General features: G+C 40.4%; 2 protein-coding genes across 4 annotated transcripts in view; one reads left to right on the plus strand and one right to left on the minus strand.

The window, feature by feature from the left end:
* Positions 1-1,713: 1,713 nt before the first annotated feature.
* LOC137996829 (uncharacterized) lies at positions 1,714-9,892 on the minus strand. Of its 2 annotated transcripts, none has more exons than XM_068842421.1 (3): positions 7,813-9,892; positions 5,326-6,252; positions 1,714-5,038 (listed from the first exon to the last, which is right to left on the minus strand). In XM_068842421.1, exons 2-3 carry the CDS (start codon positions 6,188-6,190, stop codon positions 1,911-1,913), a joined length of 3,993 nt encoding a protein of 1,330 aa, XP_068698522.1. In that variant the 5' UTR covers positions 6,191-6,252; positions 7,813-9,892; the 3' UTR covers positions 1,714-1,910. The 2 variants fall into 2 exon arrangements, with proteins under 2 accessions (XP_068698522.1, XP_068698523.1); XM_068842422.1 differs by lacking the exon at positions 7,813-9,892 and adding an exon at positions 6,941-7,113.
* Positions 9,893-12,630: 2,738 nt separating this feature from the next.
* The window catches only part of LOC137996830 (kinesin-like protein KIF20A), a 23,022-nt gene continuing 14,974 nt past the window's right edge, over positions 12,631-20,678 (plus strand). The window contains exons 1-7 of one of the 2 annotated variants that reach the window (XM_068842424.1): positions 12,631-13,225; positions 13,559-13,762; positions 16,116-16,251; positions 16,623-16,847; positions 17,428-17,471; positions 18,616-18,683; positions 19,916-19,987. In XM_068842424.1, the coding sequence (XP_068698525.1) occupies positions 12,737-13,225; positions 13,559-13,762; positions 16,116-16,251; positions 16,623-16,847; positions 17,428-17,471; positions 18,616-18,683; positions 19,916-19,987 (1,238 nt within the window). In that variant the 5' untranslated portion in view covers positions 12,631-12,736. Of the gene's footprint in view, positions 13,226-13,558; positions 13,763-14,876; positions 14,980-16,115; positions 16,252-16,622; positions 16,848-17,427; positions 17,472-18,615; positions 18,684-19,915; positions 19,988-20,678 lie in introns of those variants that run through there. The other variant, XM_068842425.1, reaches the window with a different exon arrangement.

Genomic DNA, 20,678 nt, shown 5'->3' on the forward strand with positions numbered 1-20,678 from the left:
TCCTAAAAATACAGATAATACCGAAAACTGATGGGCCACATGATGAGTGTACCACGTGGCCATTTTAAATATTTTAAAAGTCAGAAATGGCCGAGTGTAACACTTATTCGCATTTCATCTGAAATCGAGACTTCTGGGTTGTGCACTTCTTACCTTGTGCGAGAACGAATGTGTACAACAAACCTGCGAATCAAGTCAATGTTTCGCAGATGAAAAAAGGGACGAATTACAAATGGACGTCACAGGAGAAACCATGGACAGTGACTGATAATAAATCACACCAAAGTTTCGAGCTTGAGACGAACAGATTATATCTTCATCACATGCAGTAATAAAGAAGAAGGGAGAGTGAGGTCGACGAGAAGAGGGTATAATCTGTATTGCTATCCTATCCTTGTTCAATTTCAACCTATTACACAACATCCAGGTGTCAATGTAACGAACACAAGCAGTAAACCTGGAAATGCTGCTATCCGAATCCAGAAGAAAATTAAGAATTAAAGAATTAAACCATGAATTCACTGGCAATTACCTAAAACAGGCTTACCATCGTAATATTCTTGGGATAAAAATCAGGTGGGGGGCGTCCGTTGTCGTCTCAGGTGTGAATGGGTGAAAGTCCCTAGGATGCTTATTTTCCCCCCGTTTTTTAACTTTTCGTTTAAATATGCGATTATAGTGTCTGGAGTGTAGTCAGGGTTCGTGCTACTCCTTAAAGTCCTTGAAAAGCCCTGGATTTTAATTTTGGACTTCAAGGGCGCTTGAAAAGCTCTCGAAAAAAAGGAATTTGGCAGGAGACTACTTGAAAATTCCTTGAAATTTTGCTTGGGTGAAAATTGTTGGCATTGCATCATGATAAGTTAAAGAGACATTTCAATAAATTGAGCCCAAATTTGATTCACTACTTGCACAAATCCCATAATACACTTCTTTTACCCCCAAAAATCTGCATAGGCATTCTTTTCGACTTCTCTTGGGACATTTTCATGTCCCAGGAGAAATTGCAAACAATGGTTATGCAAACGTTTGGGGGGTAATAAAGGTGTATTATGGGATTGTGCAATAAGTGAATTGGGAAAAGATTAAATGCAAAAATTAAAATGTTTGTGTGTGCACTTAACTCGCAGGACGTGGGAAAGAATATCAAGATAGGATTTTTCAGCAAAGAAAACACTGAAACACGATGTATTGAATAGAAATCGTCTTACAAACACTGCTTGAAAACTCAATTCTGGTTTTTGAAAACTCATTGAATACCCCTGGAATTTTATATGCCAAATCAGGAGCCCATCAGTAGGAGTTTGCCTCCCCCATACAAGCCCTATGAGCCAACCTTTGCCCGTATCTTTCTATCTTTAGAATGCCACGAGTTGTTTGGCACTGCATGCGCTGTTTAAAATAGCCAATCAGAATAAAGTCATTGTCTAACGAAGACAAAAAATAGCAAAAACAATGTACGCAAATTGTGCGAATTGATGTAAATTAATGTAAATGTCAGTCTCCTGCTGAAGGGTTGGTTCTAAAAATAAAAAGATACGGGCAAAGGTTGACTCAAGGATAAAGTGCACATGGAGGCTCCTACTCATGGGCTCCTGGCCAAATCCAGAACGAACCCTGGTAGTACTTAAAAAATTTTCCCTCATAGTGTATCCACGCGTTGTTGCGGGCCTTTGATTTTTGGCCGTGCCAGTTGGGTCCGGGTAACTCTTGACGTCAAAGAAGTATAATATAATTTCATTCTGAATCGTCAGAACATTTACAGCATCCGAAGGGTAACTATAGCCCAACAATTCTATAAAGACTTAACAAAAAGCTCTAGTTTTTAAACAAGACTGCTATTCTTACTCTTTTTCGGACACTTTTGCACATTTCTTTCGATTTTACTCCTGTGCTCAGTAGGGCAAGAAACCTTATTGCCACGTGTGAACATTGACAATAACAATTTTGTTCTCAAGTGCAACGCAAATTTGCGCACTCGACGGCGAAGTTACAAGTCCACGCACCTTACCCTCAAAATTCATAAAGCTTAGTTCACATTGATGGCCTCGCGGAAAAGCATCCCACACTTTCAGAACTCCTGAATTGTCCAAGGAGACGAGAAAATTTCCAAGATCTTGAATTAAATAAGCACACCCCTTCACTGGAACATCACCAATGTTCAAAGATTTTTTCAGTTGCAACCTACGTCCGTCCCAAATTCGCACTGTTCCGTCGATGTGCCCTGTGGCTACGGAACCACCACCGAGTGAAAATTGGCAGCACTTGGCAATTTCTCCTTTGGGAACATTCTGTGTGTAGGTGCGCTCTTTGAAAGTGTCACGCAATCTTAAACCGCCTTTCCGATCGCAGCAAAGAAGACGATGGTGCATAACAGCGTTTCGTTCGAAAGAAAACATGTCACAGCATTCCGCGACAGTTGACTCATCCGTCCTCTGAAGAGTCAAATTGCTTGTAGCAAGATTGAAAACTTGGACCTCTCCCATTCTGGATAAAATCAAAACTCGGTCATCGTCAATGTATTGAAAAAACATCTGATCTCCAACTGGATGTTCAAAGGTCCTCTGATGCACAAGATTGGTATTGTATAGTTCAAACTTGTCTTTTCTGTGAATCAGGATAGCTGTCCCTCCGGGAGCCATCGCAAAGGCGTTCGCATTAGTGATCCAGGTGTTACTGGAAAGAAATTGTCCGCAAGAAGCTTCGTACATACTCATACCGTTCTTCGATAAGACGTAGACAAGCTTCCCGTCCACTGAAAATGAAACTGCCTGCACTCTTCGGTCGATCATAACTTCGGAGTTTGTGCTTTCAAGTGAATGACACATGTACAACGTATCGTAGTCCCTCAACAGCACTCGCTCTGAATCCACTTCCCTGCCATATCCCCATCTGGTAGCACAGGAAATCGGAACAATGCGCACAACAAACGGAAGGCTGGAAGAGCTGATGTACTGCGAATCTCCAGACACATACAGACAGGCTCCATCACTTGAAACTCCAAGACTTCTATGTGCGGACCCTAACTGTACATGGGTAGGCGTTGAGGACTCAAAAGGGCCCTCGCCTAGCTTACAGATTGTCAATAATTGTTTTTTGGATGAGTTAAGTAGCACAAAGTTGCGATTTTCCTTTAAACCGTTGAGGCAGTCGACAATAACTGGATGTTCGTCGTTAAATGCATTACGATGGCATTTCAAGTCGGGCGTGTCAATGTCCCATACGGAGACGCCATAATCTAAGCTTCCTGAAATGACAAATTGTCCACAAGATGAAATTGTGCAACATGTGATGCTTTCAGCGGCCCCCAGCTCATTCAAACGCGCCAGTAATTCTCCTGTTTCGAGTTCCCATACCATAAGATCGGATGTCAAGTTTGTTTCTCTAGTGACCAGCTTTTTCCTGTCTTGAGAAACAGAAGCGTCGATGAAAGTGTGCTTGTTGCCTTGAAAGAGCTGCATGGCTTCTCCATCAAATGACACGGCAATGTCAAATCGACCATGGATGACCGCGTTGTGTTGAGGCACGAACACACAATAATCGCAGCGTTCTTCCTCAGGCCAAACCTTGAGTTCATTGCCTTGGCAGCACCACAGATCCCGGCCTGTTTCCAAGGAAAACATGTGAATGATACCACCTTTACAGCCGCAAACCAAGAGGGAGTAGGCGTTATTTAAAAGTACGTCACAGCAGTTTACGTTGGTCTTGCAACGAAATTTAGCGATCACTGGATCTTTGGACTGTGCACGGTTCACCACCTCCAGACATATAGGGAGTCTATATTTCGGCTGCTGCATCACCGAACAGGCTTCAAGACTCATTGCTACTGTGTCGGCTTCATTTATAAAAAACTGGAAGAGCGTTTTTGGATTTTCCAACAGCACGTAAGGATGTCGCCTAAGGCAGTTTATGCAATCTTCCAGTTCCAGGATGTCATCCTTGCACAGTTTCAGAATGGACCTAACGCTTTGTAGTTCTTCAATTATTGAGAACACATCACATACTTTGCTTTGGAGTTTGGCGAACAGAAGTTCCAAGCTGCAGATATAACGGAAAAGGTAAGTGTTCTTTTGGCTTTCATTTACACGTGCAAAGGCAATGGAATGGTGTGTTCCATGCTGCAGCGCATAATGTTCCTCGGGTGAAAACTCTTTAAGAACATCATGCCGATCCTCGATAGCCTTGAATGTTTTGTGGCATTCATTGGACAAAACAGCCTCGCCACGCCTCACATCTACAGAGAATCTGTGATCACCATATAATTGGGGGCAAGACAACCAATCAAGAATTGATTTGTGAAAGACATCAATGCAGGCATTCCGAATGGGAAGCAAACATGAGATATGCCCAGATATTTCTTGTATTTCCCTTGAATTGCCATCTTCAACATCAAGACACAGACCAAGGATTCTGGAGGCTATTGTAACAGGTAACGGGGATCGCGCAGCAGCAAGTGACGCTAGGAAATCAGAGAACGGACCGTTGTCAACGCCAAGATCCATCTGCAAACGGTCAAAGTACTGCTCGTATACAGAAGCAATTCCACGCGGGAAAATCACATTCAAATTTTCAGTACTTAACGCGTCTGGATTGTCTTTCACGAACTGGATAAAATAGTGTGCGTAGAGCACCAGTCCATCCGCTTGCTTAACAAGGCGATTAACGTTATCGGCTATGACGCTGTCTGGCAAAATACCTTGTAAGTGGTCCTTAAAAATAATCTCGATGTCTTTCTCATTGTTCTCGTCCCGGGCATGGAGAACAAATGGTTTCAAATGGGAAAGCTTCTTTGCAATTTCATTTTCTGGTCGACCTGTCACTAGGAACTTGATCCATGATGGAAGCTTGTGGAACTGACACATGATAACGTCCAGAAGTCTGTTTCTACCTTCATGTTCGCATTCATCCAAAGCATCAACAACTAGCAGTATGTTCTTGCCTGGATCCATCATCATGTTGGTTGTCTCTTGAAGAAGATGGGTAAAGAGTTCTTCAACGTTCATACTCGCCAGTTCCTTCTCCTTGACTGATGCCAGCTGACCTGTTACGCAAAAGGGAGACATGACTATCAGTGGAAATAACAGTTACCATTTTACATGCATGAGACACTTGACCCACGATTATTTAACACAGGACTAAAATTAATGCTTTCTCGCTAGTGTGGTTAGGACAGACTAGCTTCTTCAGTACTAATGTAAATATATAATAAAAAATAAAATAAATAAACTATAGACTACATGGAAACAGAAGTAGATATGTTCTCAACTGTGAGGAAAAATAAGAACCAATTACCCACGAAAATCCTCCAAAACCGGTTCCTTTCTTTACCTGTTAGGATCTCCTTGAATCCAGGAAGCAAATCACACAAATGCTTTGCCAGTGACTGCAGCATCAGTTCCGGTTTCCGTCGCCTTTGATTGTTATGCTGGCAAAAGTGCAATCCGCCAAGGAGTCCTTCGTGCCTCATAGCCCGACAAACCTGTGCTGCAATGACCGACTTTCCCATCCCAGCATTTCCTATTATGATCAAGACTCGAGAATCTGACCCACGGTTGAGAAACCAGTTGTTTACGTGAGTGAAAACCCATTCACGTGTTCCGGGATGACGTTTCGAAGCGTAACAATTGACCTCGGCAGTGAAGTCAAATTTGGCAAGCCTTACTATGCAGTTACCAGTGAGAAATGGCACTTCTTTGAGGCTGTCAATTTGAGCAGCGTCCTCGCCGAGAATGTTCATCGCCCCAGAGATCTCTTTCCAAGACAATTCAAACGTAGGTGCATCGACTTCAATCTCCGAAGGATGACTGTATTTGTTGCGGTACCAATGAATCATTTCAACCGCGCCTTCTACTGAACGATCCGTCGTCGCAGGTTTCGTGCCCCAGCCTGCTACGGGATTAGTTAGTCCGCACAAATTTCGTAGCAACGCGTAGAGAAGAGAAATGTCGAAATTCTTGGACGCTGGAGGACCCACAGGCGGGTAAAGTTTATCCTTCTGTGATTTGTTAATGATGCGTTTTCTAAGTAGCTCTTTGATATCATGTTCGTTGGCTGCAAGAAAACCCGTTAATATAGGTGGGGGCACCAGACTGTCGAACAATAGTCTTAACCGTTTTGTTCCACCACTGACGATGAGGAAGTTAAGTCTGACGCCATTTTGTGTATCTTCTGTTATATCCCAGCTATGCTCCATAGTTGCATAATGCAAGATTTAAACGCTGTGAGAAATCAATTGTTGAAAGGTCACAAAGGTCGCTACAAACGAAGAAAAAACAATATCAGAAAATGCGACCAGTACCCAAAATATTTAATCAAAACTCGTTTACTTCCGCACCCCTCTCCTTACAGCTGGAGAGCCAACAGGAAATGTTAGTAGTAGAAATATCCTGACGAGACGGTATTAGTTGACGACATTACATCCTCCAATGACCCATTTCAAGTGCTAAGTAAAGGCTCATCATTCGTTCCCTGCATGTTTAAAGATGTTGACCTTCGACGAAACGTTCTTGAAACAGGAATATTGTTACAGATGAAGTAGAATGGATTTGTAAAACATAGAGCTATTGACCGTTTTTATACTAGAGACGCATAATTCGTCTGGGACGAACTTGGGCAAACATTTTTTCTGCGTCTGTTAAATTCGTCTAGTATAAAGACGGCCACAAGACGCATTATGCGTCTGGACGAAGAATTTATTTTAGTGCGTCTTCGAAGACGCACTAAAATGGAAAGTTCGTCCAGACGCATTATGCGTCTAGTGCCCGTCTTTATACTAGACGAAATTAACAGACGCAGAAAAAATGTTCGCCCAGGTTCGTCCAAGACGAATTATGCGTCTCATATAGTTCGTCCCGTCTTTACACTAGACGGATAACATGAGAGACGCATAATTCGTCTGGACGGATTATGCGTCTCTAGTATAAAAACGGCCATTATTACTCACCGCCAAGTACTCCTTTCCCTCTTAAATACGCGACTTCAGCAAATGTAGTCGATGGCTAATTACGGCAAACTTAACGAATAAAGGATTTTCCGAATTCAGGCGGCAAAATATCCAGTGTACATCAGAGCTTGAACGCAAGACATTGATTTACTTGGTGATTAAAAATGGCGAAGAGTTTTGACGCAGAATGGGGTTTTAAGACAATTGTAATGTTCGTGATTAGCTAGTGCTCTGTTGTAACATAACACCTTAGTTAAACAGTGATTTGTGACAGAACATTCTACGGAACCCTGAAAATCACAAGCCGCACAGTTTTCAAGCTTAATCTTGTGGTTCCCCAACTACAAAATTTATTTGTTTCGAAACGTTTCTCGGAAATTAGGTAATGAAATGAACAAAAATAGTATCACCGTCCGCTTAGATTTCGGGGAAACTAAGCCATTTAGCTACTTCCGGTTTGCAATTACTTGAATCGAAGTTGAATCGTTAGGAATCGAGAAACCTACTGGAAAAAAATATTTCCCCCTTCACGTGTCTTCCCCACTACTCTCGATTTAACAGCCCAGCTAAACTGCAGAATACACGGTCAATTATTTGTTTATGAATGACCAGCAGGCTTGCACCAGAACAATGAAGACTTGGAAACGGTAACACGTATTTAAAAACAACTGCCTCCCAGCAACTGCAATTCAGTCGCTGGATTCCTATTGCGAACAAAAAAAAGTTTCAAGCCAAGTGCCTTTCAAATATTTTTTTCAAATCAGGACATAATGATAAAATCGCTCGGCAATCATGGAAAATCGCTTATATCGGAATGAAGTAATTCGATAGATGCTCGTGACCTCAAAATCTACGCTGGACGAAATACCTACCGAAATGGAACGTTTTTTACAGCAAAATGCTTGTTTTCCTTTTGATGGCGGACGTTTTGTCGACAACTCGAAATCCAATAGCTTCAAACACCAAAGTACTCTGGTCCTGGAGGTTTTTCTTGAGCCCCGAGAGGGCCGCGAATAGGCGAGGGTCGAGAAGAGCAAAACCGTCTGGTTACCTTGGAGTTGAATCTCACTTTCATGCAGACCCCAGGGTCAGGATCTGACCGTCAGGTTCGGATTGGTTTACAACCACGCAAACACGCAAATCAATATGATTGGTTCGTTTGACTGGTCATACCGAGGGGAAGCGTGATTGCTAAGTTGCCATTTGGTCCCCATTGCAATTATCAATTAGACGCGTTTGACAGCTGGAGCCTGCATGAGAATCAAGTCCATCATAACTAGTGGTTTTTCTCCCAGTCTCGCGGCTTCGGGACTCGTCTTCACCGCTTCGCGGCTCTCTGGCGGTTCAAGAAAAGCCTCTGGCACCAGAGTAAACACCAAGCCGAGCTTCCAAAATTCTGGGAACGATCTTAAAGGGATTTCGTCACATTCAGAGAAATCCCTTTGCGAGTCACGTATCACGCAAGGTATGGTGCTATGACAACCGTTAGTTGCAACCGCTGTCCGATCACAATTGGAACGCCTACCAAATAGTAGCATATCCTGGAGAAAAATCCATCAATCTACCTTTCTGGCGAACTGTGTATTAATGTGGGATCCATTGATGTGATCTAAGCGACGTCAAAACAGCGGCCACCTGAGATGTCCCTCCTGACCGGAGTTTGAAATTCTTAACGTGCAGTCTTTAGTGTTAAATGTTTATTATTGGTTAAAGGGATTGCAACCAATCCCTGGAGACACAGATAACAATGCTGCAATGTACATTGCTGGTGGACGAACAAAAGGAGCTAATGAGAAGATCTTTTGTTTTCGTCCACCAACATGGAGACGATGACGTTACATGAAACCTCCCATAGTACACATGTACATACACGGTCACTGGATTTCCCCAGAATGCCACGAAGAAATAGCATCCCATTTGAGCACCGCGAAAAATAGTCAGGGCCTTTGAAGATGTCAACGAAGACTATTTCATAGTTGCAGACACACTTGAAATCAACTGATCCACAGCCAGCAGTATTGTGTCGAGATATGTAAGATAATGAGATGAGAGACTGCCTCAATGAAGTTTTAAACGAAAATTGTTTCAGTAGTGACGCTAACACAGATTGATCAAGAACGGAGACAACGCCTTCCTCAAAAACTCCTAGAATCTGCGACCGCATTGTGACAAGAACTCTGGAAATAATGTTATTTCGTGTAAAACTGGCCATGCCAGTTCCTGCGGAAAGAAACCGTCCTGGTGTTATTTAGAAAGTGCTGGACTCGGCGCCAACTGGTTCATCGGACATGCCAAACGGCAAACGTCGTAGTGAAATCAGGGTTTTGCCAAAAATGTAAGAACCTTGCTTGACATTAGATCATATCTGTCCTGTTAGCTCCAGATATCAAGCAACTTCTCAAAGGAACGAGACAAGTTAAAATGAGAGAATTTTCAGGAGCCTGCCGTTTCCCGTTTGCCGTTGGCCGTAAACGTCCTGCTTAACCACTCTAATATTTGGACCACAAGACGTTTAGTCTGAATTGTCAGCCGTCTCCTCGCCCAAACCCGCCAAAGGGGCGAAGAGAGACTCACACAAGACCGGAAAGGTCACGCTAGGCGTCACGCGATCCGGAAATTAGGCTCAAAGGAAGGTAAAAGTGTGTTTGACGAATGCACAAATGTATACACTTTTCGGGAAAAATATTAAGCCCGGTCACGCTTCAACTATAATTTAATAGCAGTGCTATTGTTTTCCATCCAAAGCGATAATCCTTTTTTTACACGAGTTTACGATTTCATTTGCGTAATGCTCGATTCGTTTATGAATGAAGCATAGCATACGCTAACAAACTTTTGTTAGAGAACGCTTGGAAAAAAAGTTAGCAACAGTGGTTCTTACAATAGCAAAACAAAGCAATATATATTTTCCCTGTTCATATTCCCCCAACTTGCAATTAGAGTGTCTTTGTTTGTGAATAAAGCATTTGAATGGTATGTTGTTTGCTCACGGCGTTAATAATGTTACCGATTTTGAAATACGACATGAAACCAACAAAATATTTCCGTTTCACGATAAAATGATCTCAGGCGATTCTCAAAATCCAAATTAAAAGTTCAAAATCTTAATACTGCAGTCTCTTTTGAAGACAGTTTTGAAACCCACCACCAACTACTTTTCAGACAGTGAATAATGATCAGGGATTATGTAATGTATTCCCCTGAAAAGAACAAGGGAAACCGGAAAAAAGTCGGGGAAATCGAGGACGCACGAAAAAAGTCGGGAAAAAACTCAAAACGAAGGCTAAACTTCGGAGGAGATTTGAAATTAATAGAGTAATTTAATGGCACTTAATGGGCTCCGTAGCAGTGGGATACAGTACCACCTCTTGTTCTGTTCTATTTCCCACTTCTCACCTGCAACGGACTTGATGTTAAACGTCCGATATTGTCCTTTAGCAGCATATTTTAGATGAATGATAAATTCATGAATAAGCTGTTGGAGTGAGGTTGAGCTACTCAAGTGAGGGAGAGCATTCCTTCAACCACATGTGGAGACAAATGTAGATTTTCATCAGTAACTTCCCTCAGAGCTTTTCATAACTTATTTATTAATTATACTTATTGGGAGACTTGGGATTGACCGCTTGCATACAAGTTACATTTGTATTTTATTAATTAATAAACTGATTTTAGTGTGTTAGAGACCACACGGCCCCAGGGAATTAAAGAGGTTTTAATGGAAACGAGTTGCTAATTCAGTTGCATCATGATCTCCATGATCATTTCCTTACAATTTATCCCAAGAACGTATTTTAATTCTAAATCCTTCGGAACGAATCCCTCCCATTAAGTTCCAAGTCTGTTTTGAGGTACTTTAAGTCTCTTCTTGTAGCTGTACTGGAGGTTGTAAACTGTAGGTACAGGTTAGGGTTGTAGCTCATCATTGTTTCACCATAACTGAAACAACCCAAACCTTTACTAATGCCTAACATTAGGCCAATATAATAATGTTCAAACCTACGGTTAGCATTATTGTTAAGGTTTGGGTTGTTCCAGTTATGGTGAAACAATGATGAGCTACAACACTAACCTGCAACCTGCACTGTACACCCTCCGTAGCTGTACCTAGTAAGCTGTACCTAGCTGTACCTAGTAAAGGGTTTTGGTCAACAGGGAATAGTTGGTGTGTTCTTTTTGCAGTTAACAGCAGTTTTATCCAGCTTATGATAAACAATGATGACTTATTTCTATTATATGATCAGAGAATACTCGCTAACTCGCTAACCTGGCAAGTGGGTAAATGTAGAAAATAAAGGGTCGATGGTTGTTTCCATGAGGAAACTGGTTAGCTCTGCGTTAAGATCACTGCCACAAATCGTATCAACATGTTTTGTTTCTTCATTGGACAATTTATTTCATTACTGACTTGCATGATTGCTTGCTAGATGATTGATTGACTTAGCATTCGATCTAAGGGAAATAGACGATATCATCGAGGTCGCTAGCTCAGAGATACGTCTTTTTGCAGACGACTGCATATGCCACACAACAATGCAATCTTGGGAGAACTGTGAAAACCGACAACACGAAATCACCCGAGTAGTCACTAAGCGTAAGACAATGCGTACACGCGTATTTCGGACTCGGATTCGTAACACCGTTCCCTACTTTACCCTAAGATTAGTATTATGGAATATGCATATATTGCCGACACCACCAGCCGAGCTAACAAGACTTTTAGTTTATTTGGAAAGAACCTGTATTTCTGCGACCAGTAGGTCAAGGAAACAACTTATGTTGGCCTTGTATGACCACTGTGATAGTTGCATTTGGGCTCCCCGTATACAAACTCTGTCGCAGGAGCTTGAAGTACGGAAGCATGCAGTACGCTTTGTAACATCTTAATATTACAACTACAAGCGCAGCACAGTCAGTGACTGGGATGGTCGAGCGTATTTTGTATTTGCGGGGGGTGGGGGGAGGCAAGCGCCGGAGACGCTAACTTGTAGGGAGTACTGGGGAAATTATCCGCCAGAAAATTCTGAAATCTTGAAGCTAGGGAATGCTTCTTTCAGCATTCTCGACGCGATGTAAAAACATAAACGTGGATCAACCGTAAAAGGACATATGTTTTACTTCTTATTGTTATTTTTTGCTTGAAATTGGGAGGACTAAACTGCCCCCACCCCACCCCCACACCGGCTTCGCCGTCCCTGAGTGATCGTTTCAACCAGGGGCTAAATTCCCTATCAATTCCCCCTCGCGAAGGCCTCTTTATCCCACAGGGCAAAACTCGACAAATGAATGACGAACAGTTTTTTGTACCTTATGAGAAGCCCATAACTCAGTCTCGATCTCTCTCATTTGCATGACCTTTTCTCTTCAGTTTACTTCACTTGGGACTTAAAGCAAAAATGTCGGCTATAGCAATGACAACGCCACATAGAAAGAATATTATTGGTTAAAAATAATCGTGCTGCACGTGCAGCACGATGACTTGAAAGCTGTTGTCAAAAAAATGTAATTACTCTTGCCCTGTACAAGTTGTATTGTACTCAAGATCTCTCTTAATTGTTTAAGTGAAATCAAGTGATCAGTTGACTTCAGAGTCCTCGGGTACGAGATTGGTCAAAGACAAAATAACCGGCTCAACTTGACCAGCGGTGATCTACGAGAACGAACCAATCAATCGACGAGTGGACGACGAGTGGTAATTTCAAAAGTTCTTCCGTCCACAGTTTTCTAATGCGAAGATTTGAGTAATTATTTTTTGTGTCTAATTTTCAGTGCTCTTAGCAATTGTGGTCTCTGAAAATGTCTGAGAAACAGCAAAACTGTATTTCGGACGGCGAGGAAGAAGCCGACGAATGTGCGATCGACGATCTTGCAGAGGACAACAACGATGTTGCCATTCGCAAGAGTCTCTTCGACGAATTTGACGTTCCAGCGAAAGTACAAAAGGCATCTTCGGACAGCGCGAACTCTGGCCGCGAGTACGTTAAAGTTTACTTGCGAATTCGTCCTTTTAGTAACGAAGAGATTGAAGCAAAAGAGAATCAACATTGTCTTGAAAAGGAGAACGAATCGGCGGTATTGTTGACTGCACCGAAGGAATCGTTTGCTTTCAAAAACAGCATCCGCGCTGGCGGGGAGATGTCGCATCGATTCTCGTTTTCTAGTGTCTTCGATGAGACAACGACGCAGAAAAAGTTTTTTGATGAAACAACGTTGCCTCTGGTTGCCGACTTTATTCACGGGCAAAACTGTCTTGTTTTCACTTATGGAGTTACGAATTCGGGAAAGGTATGCATGTGCACGAGCTCCCGGGAAGAGGTTATAATTTACAGTTGATTTCTTAGTTGAGATTATAAGCGTTTCTCCAATCTCAAAGGTCATTATACTGATTTCTGTATGATTTTTCATTGCGTAGATGGCAAGGATTTGCAAGGTTTCAATTCGCAAATACATTTACCATGTAATAGCCATGGTACATGTACATGTATTATAATTTTTTTCAACTCTAATACAACTTTTATTGAAAATCCAACTATGCACTAAGGAAAATTAGTTTTTACCCAAAATATGAAAAAGTAGTGTATGCTCCTTAACCTAAAATGGCATGTCCTTGTGTTTCAGACGTACACAATTCAGGGAACTCCCAAAGACGGTGGAATTCTCCCAAGGGCTCTGGATGTGGTGTTCAACAGCATTGAAGGAAAACATTACAGCAAGTTGAATCTTAAGCCACGATTTTGTACAAATGTTATTAGACTGACAGATGAAGAAGAGCACCGGGAAAATGCTTTTAAGAATGCTTTGCTCTCATCTCTTGACAAAGATGTGAGTACAGTATATAATGTAGAACTTGTTTAGGGTCCATTAGCTGTCCATTAGAAATATGCTTCGACGAGAATGTTTTGGAACTCGTTGAATTTCTCCCGGACTTTTTAAGTTCAATTTGCTGAGCCTTGTTTTTTGGCAGTATGATTACATTTGCGCATTGTAAACATGTACAGTTTAGTCCGGTAAATTACTTTGTCATTCCTCTTAGTTTTATAGGCTTTTTTTGATATATTAAAATTCAGCTGGATAGTGAGGCAATGAGGACAAAGACAAAGGAAAGTGGATGATATGTAAATATTTTTCACATTCATTCCAACATGTTTCTATTGTTTTTGTCCTCATTGCCTCACTATCAAGCTGAATATTTGATAAATTATTTTGAAAATGGCCTTTTGGTCCATTGTTAGTGTGATTTAAGTAGAGGAATAGACAAAATGATGTGTTGGATAACAAATGGGGTGATAAGTGCAGTCTCTTAGTGAGGGATCCAGCACCTCGTAAATACATGTAGCCTGACTTCTGGGTGTATTTTGTTTTTGTGGTCTCATTTACTCGGAAGCCCTTCAAGCTAGATCAGCCAGGATGATAACGTGCTGGCTTTAAAAGGCTGCAAGCGGGAACTCCATGTCCTTCTCTTCATGCAGAGTTTGTGGATCCTTTTAAAATTAACAGCCTGAGTACAATAATACCCATTGTACATGTTATTATTGTTGTTGTAGCATTTACATGTACACCTTGGTCTAATCTTTTTGATCAGACAATTGCAAGTTGAAGAAGAGAGTAATCAGCATCAATGACAGAGCCATGATTACATGTAAAGCTGGTACGCTGTACATGGCTAATAATATCTTTTATTTTGGCTTTGTGGTTTCTGTACTTACAGTATAGTGACTAAGTTACCAAAGTCCAACAATATTAGGATATATATTTTTATCCAGTTCAATATAAAAATTTGTGTAATGAAGGTCTTTTGTTTATGTTTTTAGTGTACATGTACACGCAATCGAAAATTGATGACACAAATACAATGTACACTGTATTGTAAATCTCTGTTGCACAATGCCTTATGACTACATGGCGGTCGTAAACCCTAACCTGCGGACGTTGCTGCAGAACGAAGGCATGCCTCATGGCCCACGGAAGGGCATGTCAAGCCCTGTGAACATTAGTCACAGTCATCATCAATCACAATGGACTGTCAACAACGACGAATGGTACATGTAGCTTCCAGCACTGTACATCATTGATTCATTTACCGGTCTAGTGTCAGTTTTGTTTCAATAGACCATTTTGCAGTTGTAGCTAAGGGCGCTTTCCATTTGACAGAACTGATCGGCCGGACCAGGCATTTGGAAGGACTAATTTTACACTGCCTTCAAATTAAAACTCTTCGACGATGATATACAATCCTCCAGAAAAATGCGAGGGATTATCATGCAAGTGTTCCTTCAAATTGTTGCATTTTCTTTGCAAACTGATAGGTCTGGCTGGCTAGTTCTGACAAAAGGAAAGCGCCCTAAGTTACCTGGCCTAAGAATGGAAGTGAGGCTGCCGGTGACCTTGCTTTGATAGAAACCTTTGTTCTTTTCTAATGGTAATGTAGACTAATTAGAGTTACAACAGGATAATTTACATGATAAAAACAGTAATGTCTGTATCAAATGAATGCAAGGTCACTGGCAGTCTCGCAGCCATTCATAGGCTAGATCACTGTGCAAACAAGTGTAAAATGGCCTATTAGCCAGCACGTACATGTACATGTACCTCTACGTGAACGAAAGACTTTCAATAAGGTTACCGGTATTCATTGGGTAGCATCATGCAGCTTTCCCACAACTAGGCTTTACCCCAGAAACTCTTAAAAAGCCACTTTGACTTGCTCACCATTAGTTTTATTTCATGGTTGTCCGTGCAGTACTCTTAAGGCCAAATTATACATGTACAGTACGATTTGTTGGCCTTTTTTTTATCGGTCTGATAAATCGTACTGTGTAAATTGTGTAAAACATGTAATTTTTCCTCCAAAGGTCTTCCCGTTGTCCTTTTAGTATCCGCCATTTTGAAGGCTTTAATTTTTTAAGTATTTGTGCGCATTACCCACTCGCTTACCCTTTGATTGACATGTTGGTTTCTTTCGGATTGTTGGCCTGACTTCAAAAAATCTGTTGCAGTGAAACAGATTTTTGGCATCTGACTGATTTTCATTCCCATGAATCAGTCATTCATCGGCTGTCAAAATACATGCAAGATTTGTGCTCTGATGCCGTCGGGCCAATAAATTGGGCTGGCAAACCGTAACATGTAAACCGGGCTTTAAATGATATTGAATTGTTTTTTCTTGCAATTGTAGACATTTGACATCAATGCACTTCTCAAACTGGACCAAGATATATCAGCTGATGTATCCAAAGTTAGCTATGCTGATGAGTCAGCACTTTGCAACACAGTGACTACAATCAAAAGTCAGGAGGTAGATAGTAATCAAGGTAATAACATGGATCCCTCTTAATTGTTGTGCATAAATTTACACGTGTTGTTGCAAACACAGTTGGTACAGGAGCAGATGTACAGCTGTAGCGTGATTAACTGGTGTGCGTTGACAGCCAGAGGTTGTAAGTTCGATTCTCAGTGACTTCAGCGCCTGTCTCGACTTTCCTCTGATTTGTTTAGCTGTAAGTTGGGCCTGTAAAATACCTTAGAATTGTACAGAGCTCTGAGAGAGGGAGGGGAGGGGTGGTTAAGGGTGCAATGATACCAGTCTCATAACTGAAGGAACTAGCGACATTAAATAAAGTGAGTTTAGCTTAACATGTATTCATGACACTAAGTTGTCTTCTTGCTAATTTGATGATTACAGAATTATCATCAATAGATGCTGAAGAAAATGTCTCCAGAGTAGTAGATGACACCACAATCAATGTCGATGCTCAAGGACCTGTGAAATTCTCTGTTTGGGTTTCCTTTGCTGAAATTTACAACGAGACAATTCATGACTTATTAGAGCCCTGCCCAATGGGCAAAGGAAAAAAGAGAACCACTCTCAGGTTGGGAGACGACACCAATGGCAACCCCTATATTAAAGGTAGATGAAGTATGATAAAATGCCAGTAGTGATATGTGTTTTCTTGTCAAAGCACTAACTCTGTGTTTGTCATGATGTGACAACTGAGGATAGGATGCCAGATGAATAAAATTTATTTACATGTACATGTACAATAGGTTACTTCTACAGACCTAGGAACCATACAGTGTACACTGGTTCATATACTTGTACTTCAACTACCATCCATTAGTGACAACGTTTAGATAATCCATTCTGATTTCAATTAGTGGTTTCAAACCCTTGTTAGTAAAAGTAATTTGGGATATACAGTTTTACGGTGTAACATAAGTCATTCTTTCTGATTTACAAGGCTCGCAAAGACACATTTGGAAACACCTTTACTCTCAGTCTCTTTACTCCCCTGTATATGTACGTAAATGAAAGTTTCATGTCTGTAGCAATGTCTTCTAAACGTCTTTAAATCTGATGATATTTTTTTTATTAAGCCATCCAAAATCTGCCCTAACAGTTTTGTTCAAATTTGAGAAAGTCATGAGAGTTTTATTTCAGTTTTATTTAGTTTAGGCTGTTTCATTATTCTGGCTCATTGAATTTCCAGGATTGAGGGAAATTTATGTGTCAAATGCTGATGAAGCCTACAAGGTAAAATGTTATTAAATATTATTTATAAGTAGTTAACCACCATATAGCTAGTCATAGCTTCCAGTCAGATCAATTTAAAACGGGAAAAAAAAAGGGATATTTCTCAATTTTTTTTCAATGGCAGAAGAAGAGATTGAAAAAAATTGAGAAATACCAGCTTCTCAAGGATGAAAGCATTAAAATTTGGTGGGTAATAATAATAATAATAATAATAATAATAATAATAATAATAATAATAATAATAATAATAATAATAATAATAATAATGGATACTACTTGAAGGCGTCATCTGCCAAGTTAGCACAATTGCGGACAAAACAACTAAGAAACAGGTAAAACACACAGAGCTACATGTACACGCAGGCATCAAACAACTTTTAAATTATAAGAGCACAAGTGTTGAACAAATCAATATTGTTTTTAACTTTCTCAAAGGCTACCATGAAGAGCTAAGGAAAGGACTAGGCTCAGTAACGAACACTGACAAAGAGCTGTCCTTCTTTATTGAACGCCGTCAGAAATGGATTATCTGCCAGAATGCAAATAATAATAGTTAAGAAGTTCTATGAATATGTACAATGTATAAACTGTTTGAATGTAAAGAAAATGATGAAGTGTAACTTAACTAGCCTAGACCCATGTTCGCAAGTTATGTATTGATTCATGAAAACAAAAATGAAATCTTCAATGATAATGATAATAATAACAATAACAATAACAATAATAATAATAATAATAATAATAATAGTAATGAACTTTAGAGACATGTATGAACGTTTCACCTGTACAGCTTCAAGTGCTGGGGACACTGTAGAGAAATCAAATCATACAGTAGGTTGGTTTTTGAATAGGGGAGAAACCCCAACTTACCCCGAGAAAAACCGCCCAGAGCAGAGTAGACAACTAACAAACTCAAATACAGTGCATACATATATGTGGTGCCAAGTCTGGAAATCAAACCTGGGGAGGGGGGGTGGGGGTAGAGGCCAGTGCTCTGATCACCTTGCTACTGTGCTATCCCTGCTCTTCAAAAATTTTGAAGACTAATTAAGTTTTTGGTTCTATCATCTCAATGTCTGATAATTGAGATTTTGGACGTGTCAAAGAGAGTGCAGATTTTGCTCATCATTGCTTTACTTTTTAGATTCTGAAAATTGGTCAAAAGAACCTCAGGATAGCATCAACAAGGCTGAACCAAAATTCCAGCCGCAGGTAAATTAAATGCTACCAGTCAGCAGGGCCGTAACCAGAAAAAAAATACACATGTATGACCAAGGCAATGTCCATGGTTAAATTTTCTTCGGAGGTATTTTAGGTGTTTATAATGAGCACATTTTAAAGACAACACTGAAATCACGCTTTATTTTAAAAAAAAAAATTACAAAAAAATGTCTGAGGCAAGTGCCTCAGTTTGCCTAGTACTGGCTATGGTCCTGCAGTGAATGTGACATGACCTATTCAAAAGTGCACAATACACTAAAAGTACTTTATGGTAAACCAAAAATTTCAAACACAGAAATGAGTTAAACAAGTGGATTAATATGGTAAATAATTTTGACCATTTCTTTAAATAACTAGAGCTCATTTGAAAGACTTTTTGAAGAAAAGAAACGTGGTGTTGTTTTCATTTTTGAAATATCGTTCTGGAGATATGTTTTAAAGTTTTTTTTGTGGAAACTGACGGCGTCATCAGTGGTTCCAAAGGAAATAGGACAAATCTCAAAATATAGAATATCCTCAGAAATATTGTTCTCTTCAAACTTGGTACTAGTAATGTACATCAGCCAGTGCATAAAATGACCCCCATTCTGCATTTTGTCGGAAAGAGAAGTCCTCATTGTTTTGTCTCAACCAGACATCATTCACTGTCAATGAGTTGATTGAGAGACCTACAGCAACATGGGCTCTATAAGTATTTTGAGCAGGACTGTCTGCCTCGCCTGATATGAGAGGAAATTGCGAGATTTCCTTTTCAACAAAAAGGGACGTCATCCTCTGCAACGTCTTACACCTTTCTTATGGGTTATTACTCATGCCAAGTCAGTGATATTCTTGATTTTTTTAATCTATCCAGAAGAAGAAGAAGTCCAGAAGAATCATCAATTTGCTAATTAGAATAACACAAAAACTCAAATATCTCTGAAAAGAAAAAAGATACTTCAAAACGGAAAAGGCCATTCTTCATTATTTTGAAAACCTTTTCAAATAGATACATTTTTAATGATTATTTTTTACTTCATAGGCACTTAGTTTTTAAATTGTTATTAGATTTATCTCTCTGAGACGAGATGAGTTTTTTCACACAATGCACACTTAAAAGTACGCCCTTTATTTTACGCGCATTTTCACATACATGTATTCTTCCCCCTGCATGCGCTTGAGATTCATCCACTGAACACTGTGTAAATGAAGCTATTAAAATAAGTGCCCCCTTTTTTCCACAGTCACTGCATCTTCAGCATAAAAGTTCTACGTGTGGTAGATGTGGATGATCCTCATGTTGCTCGTGTCAGCAGGTATGAAAGTGTACTGCAGTTCATTAAATGAAGTATACGGAACCTATTGTAAGAGCACGGTATCGAATCCTGCAATTTGAGTGGTTCTTCGCGCGGTCCGGATTTTCCTATTTCTGCCCACGGGCAGCCTCCCACGGGCACGATAACGCTCTGAGGGTTTTCGTCCTTGACCTTAAAATTTCCATTTGGTTTGACACCGAATCCGTTTACATACAAAGTTTAGTTTAAAAACAGATTTTTTATTAGACAAGAGGCTTGGGAAAAGAATTCAAATAAAAACATTTCTTAGTTTGTAAGTCCCTAACTGCATTCGCTATCAAGCGCGATGCGAGTCAACTATTACAAAAGTGATTTCAGAGAGGAAGAGAGAGAAGAAAAATTTGGTTACCAGCTAAGGATGGGTCCGTATAGCGAAAAACTGTGACCTCGGTCTTGAAAATGCCGCCCGAAGCCTGCGGCATGTCTACTAATTGCATAGAATTTCACCATTGAAAAGCAGCTCAGTATGGTGGTTTGTGCTCAAATCATGAATGATAACTTACAGGACAAATGACAATTCTTTCAAAGAGCACTCAGCCCGGCCCTTTCTAATGAATGGGTTTTAACCTTTCTTTGAAAAAAAACTTGCAAAACTGGGTCAAGGAAAACTGGAAAATGGCAAAGTGTATCCCATTCTTCGTTATTTAGGGGT

This window comes from Montipora foliosa, chromosome 3, assembly GCF_036669935.1.
Source record: "Montipora foliosa isolate CH-2021 chromosome 3, ASM3666993v2, whole genome shotgun sequence".
NCBI lineage: Eukaryota > Metazoa > Cnidaria > Anthozoa > Scleractinia > Acroporidae > Montipora > Montipora foliosa.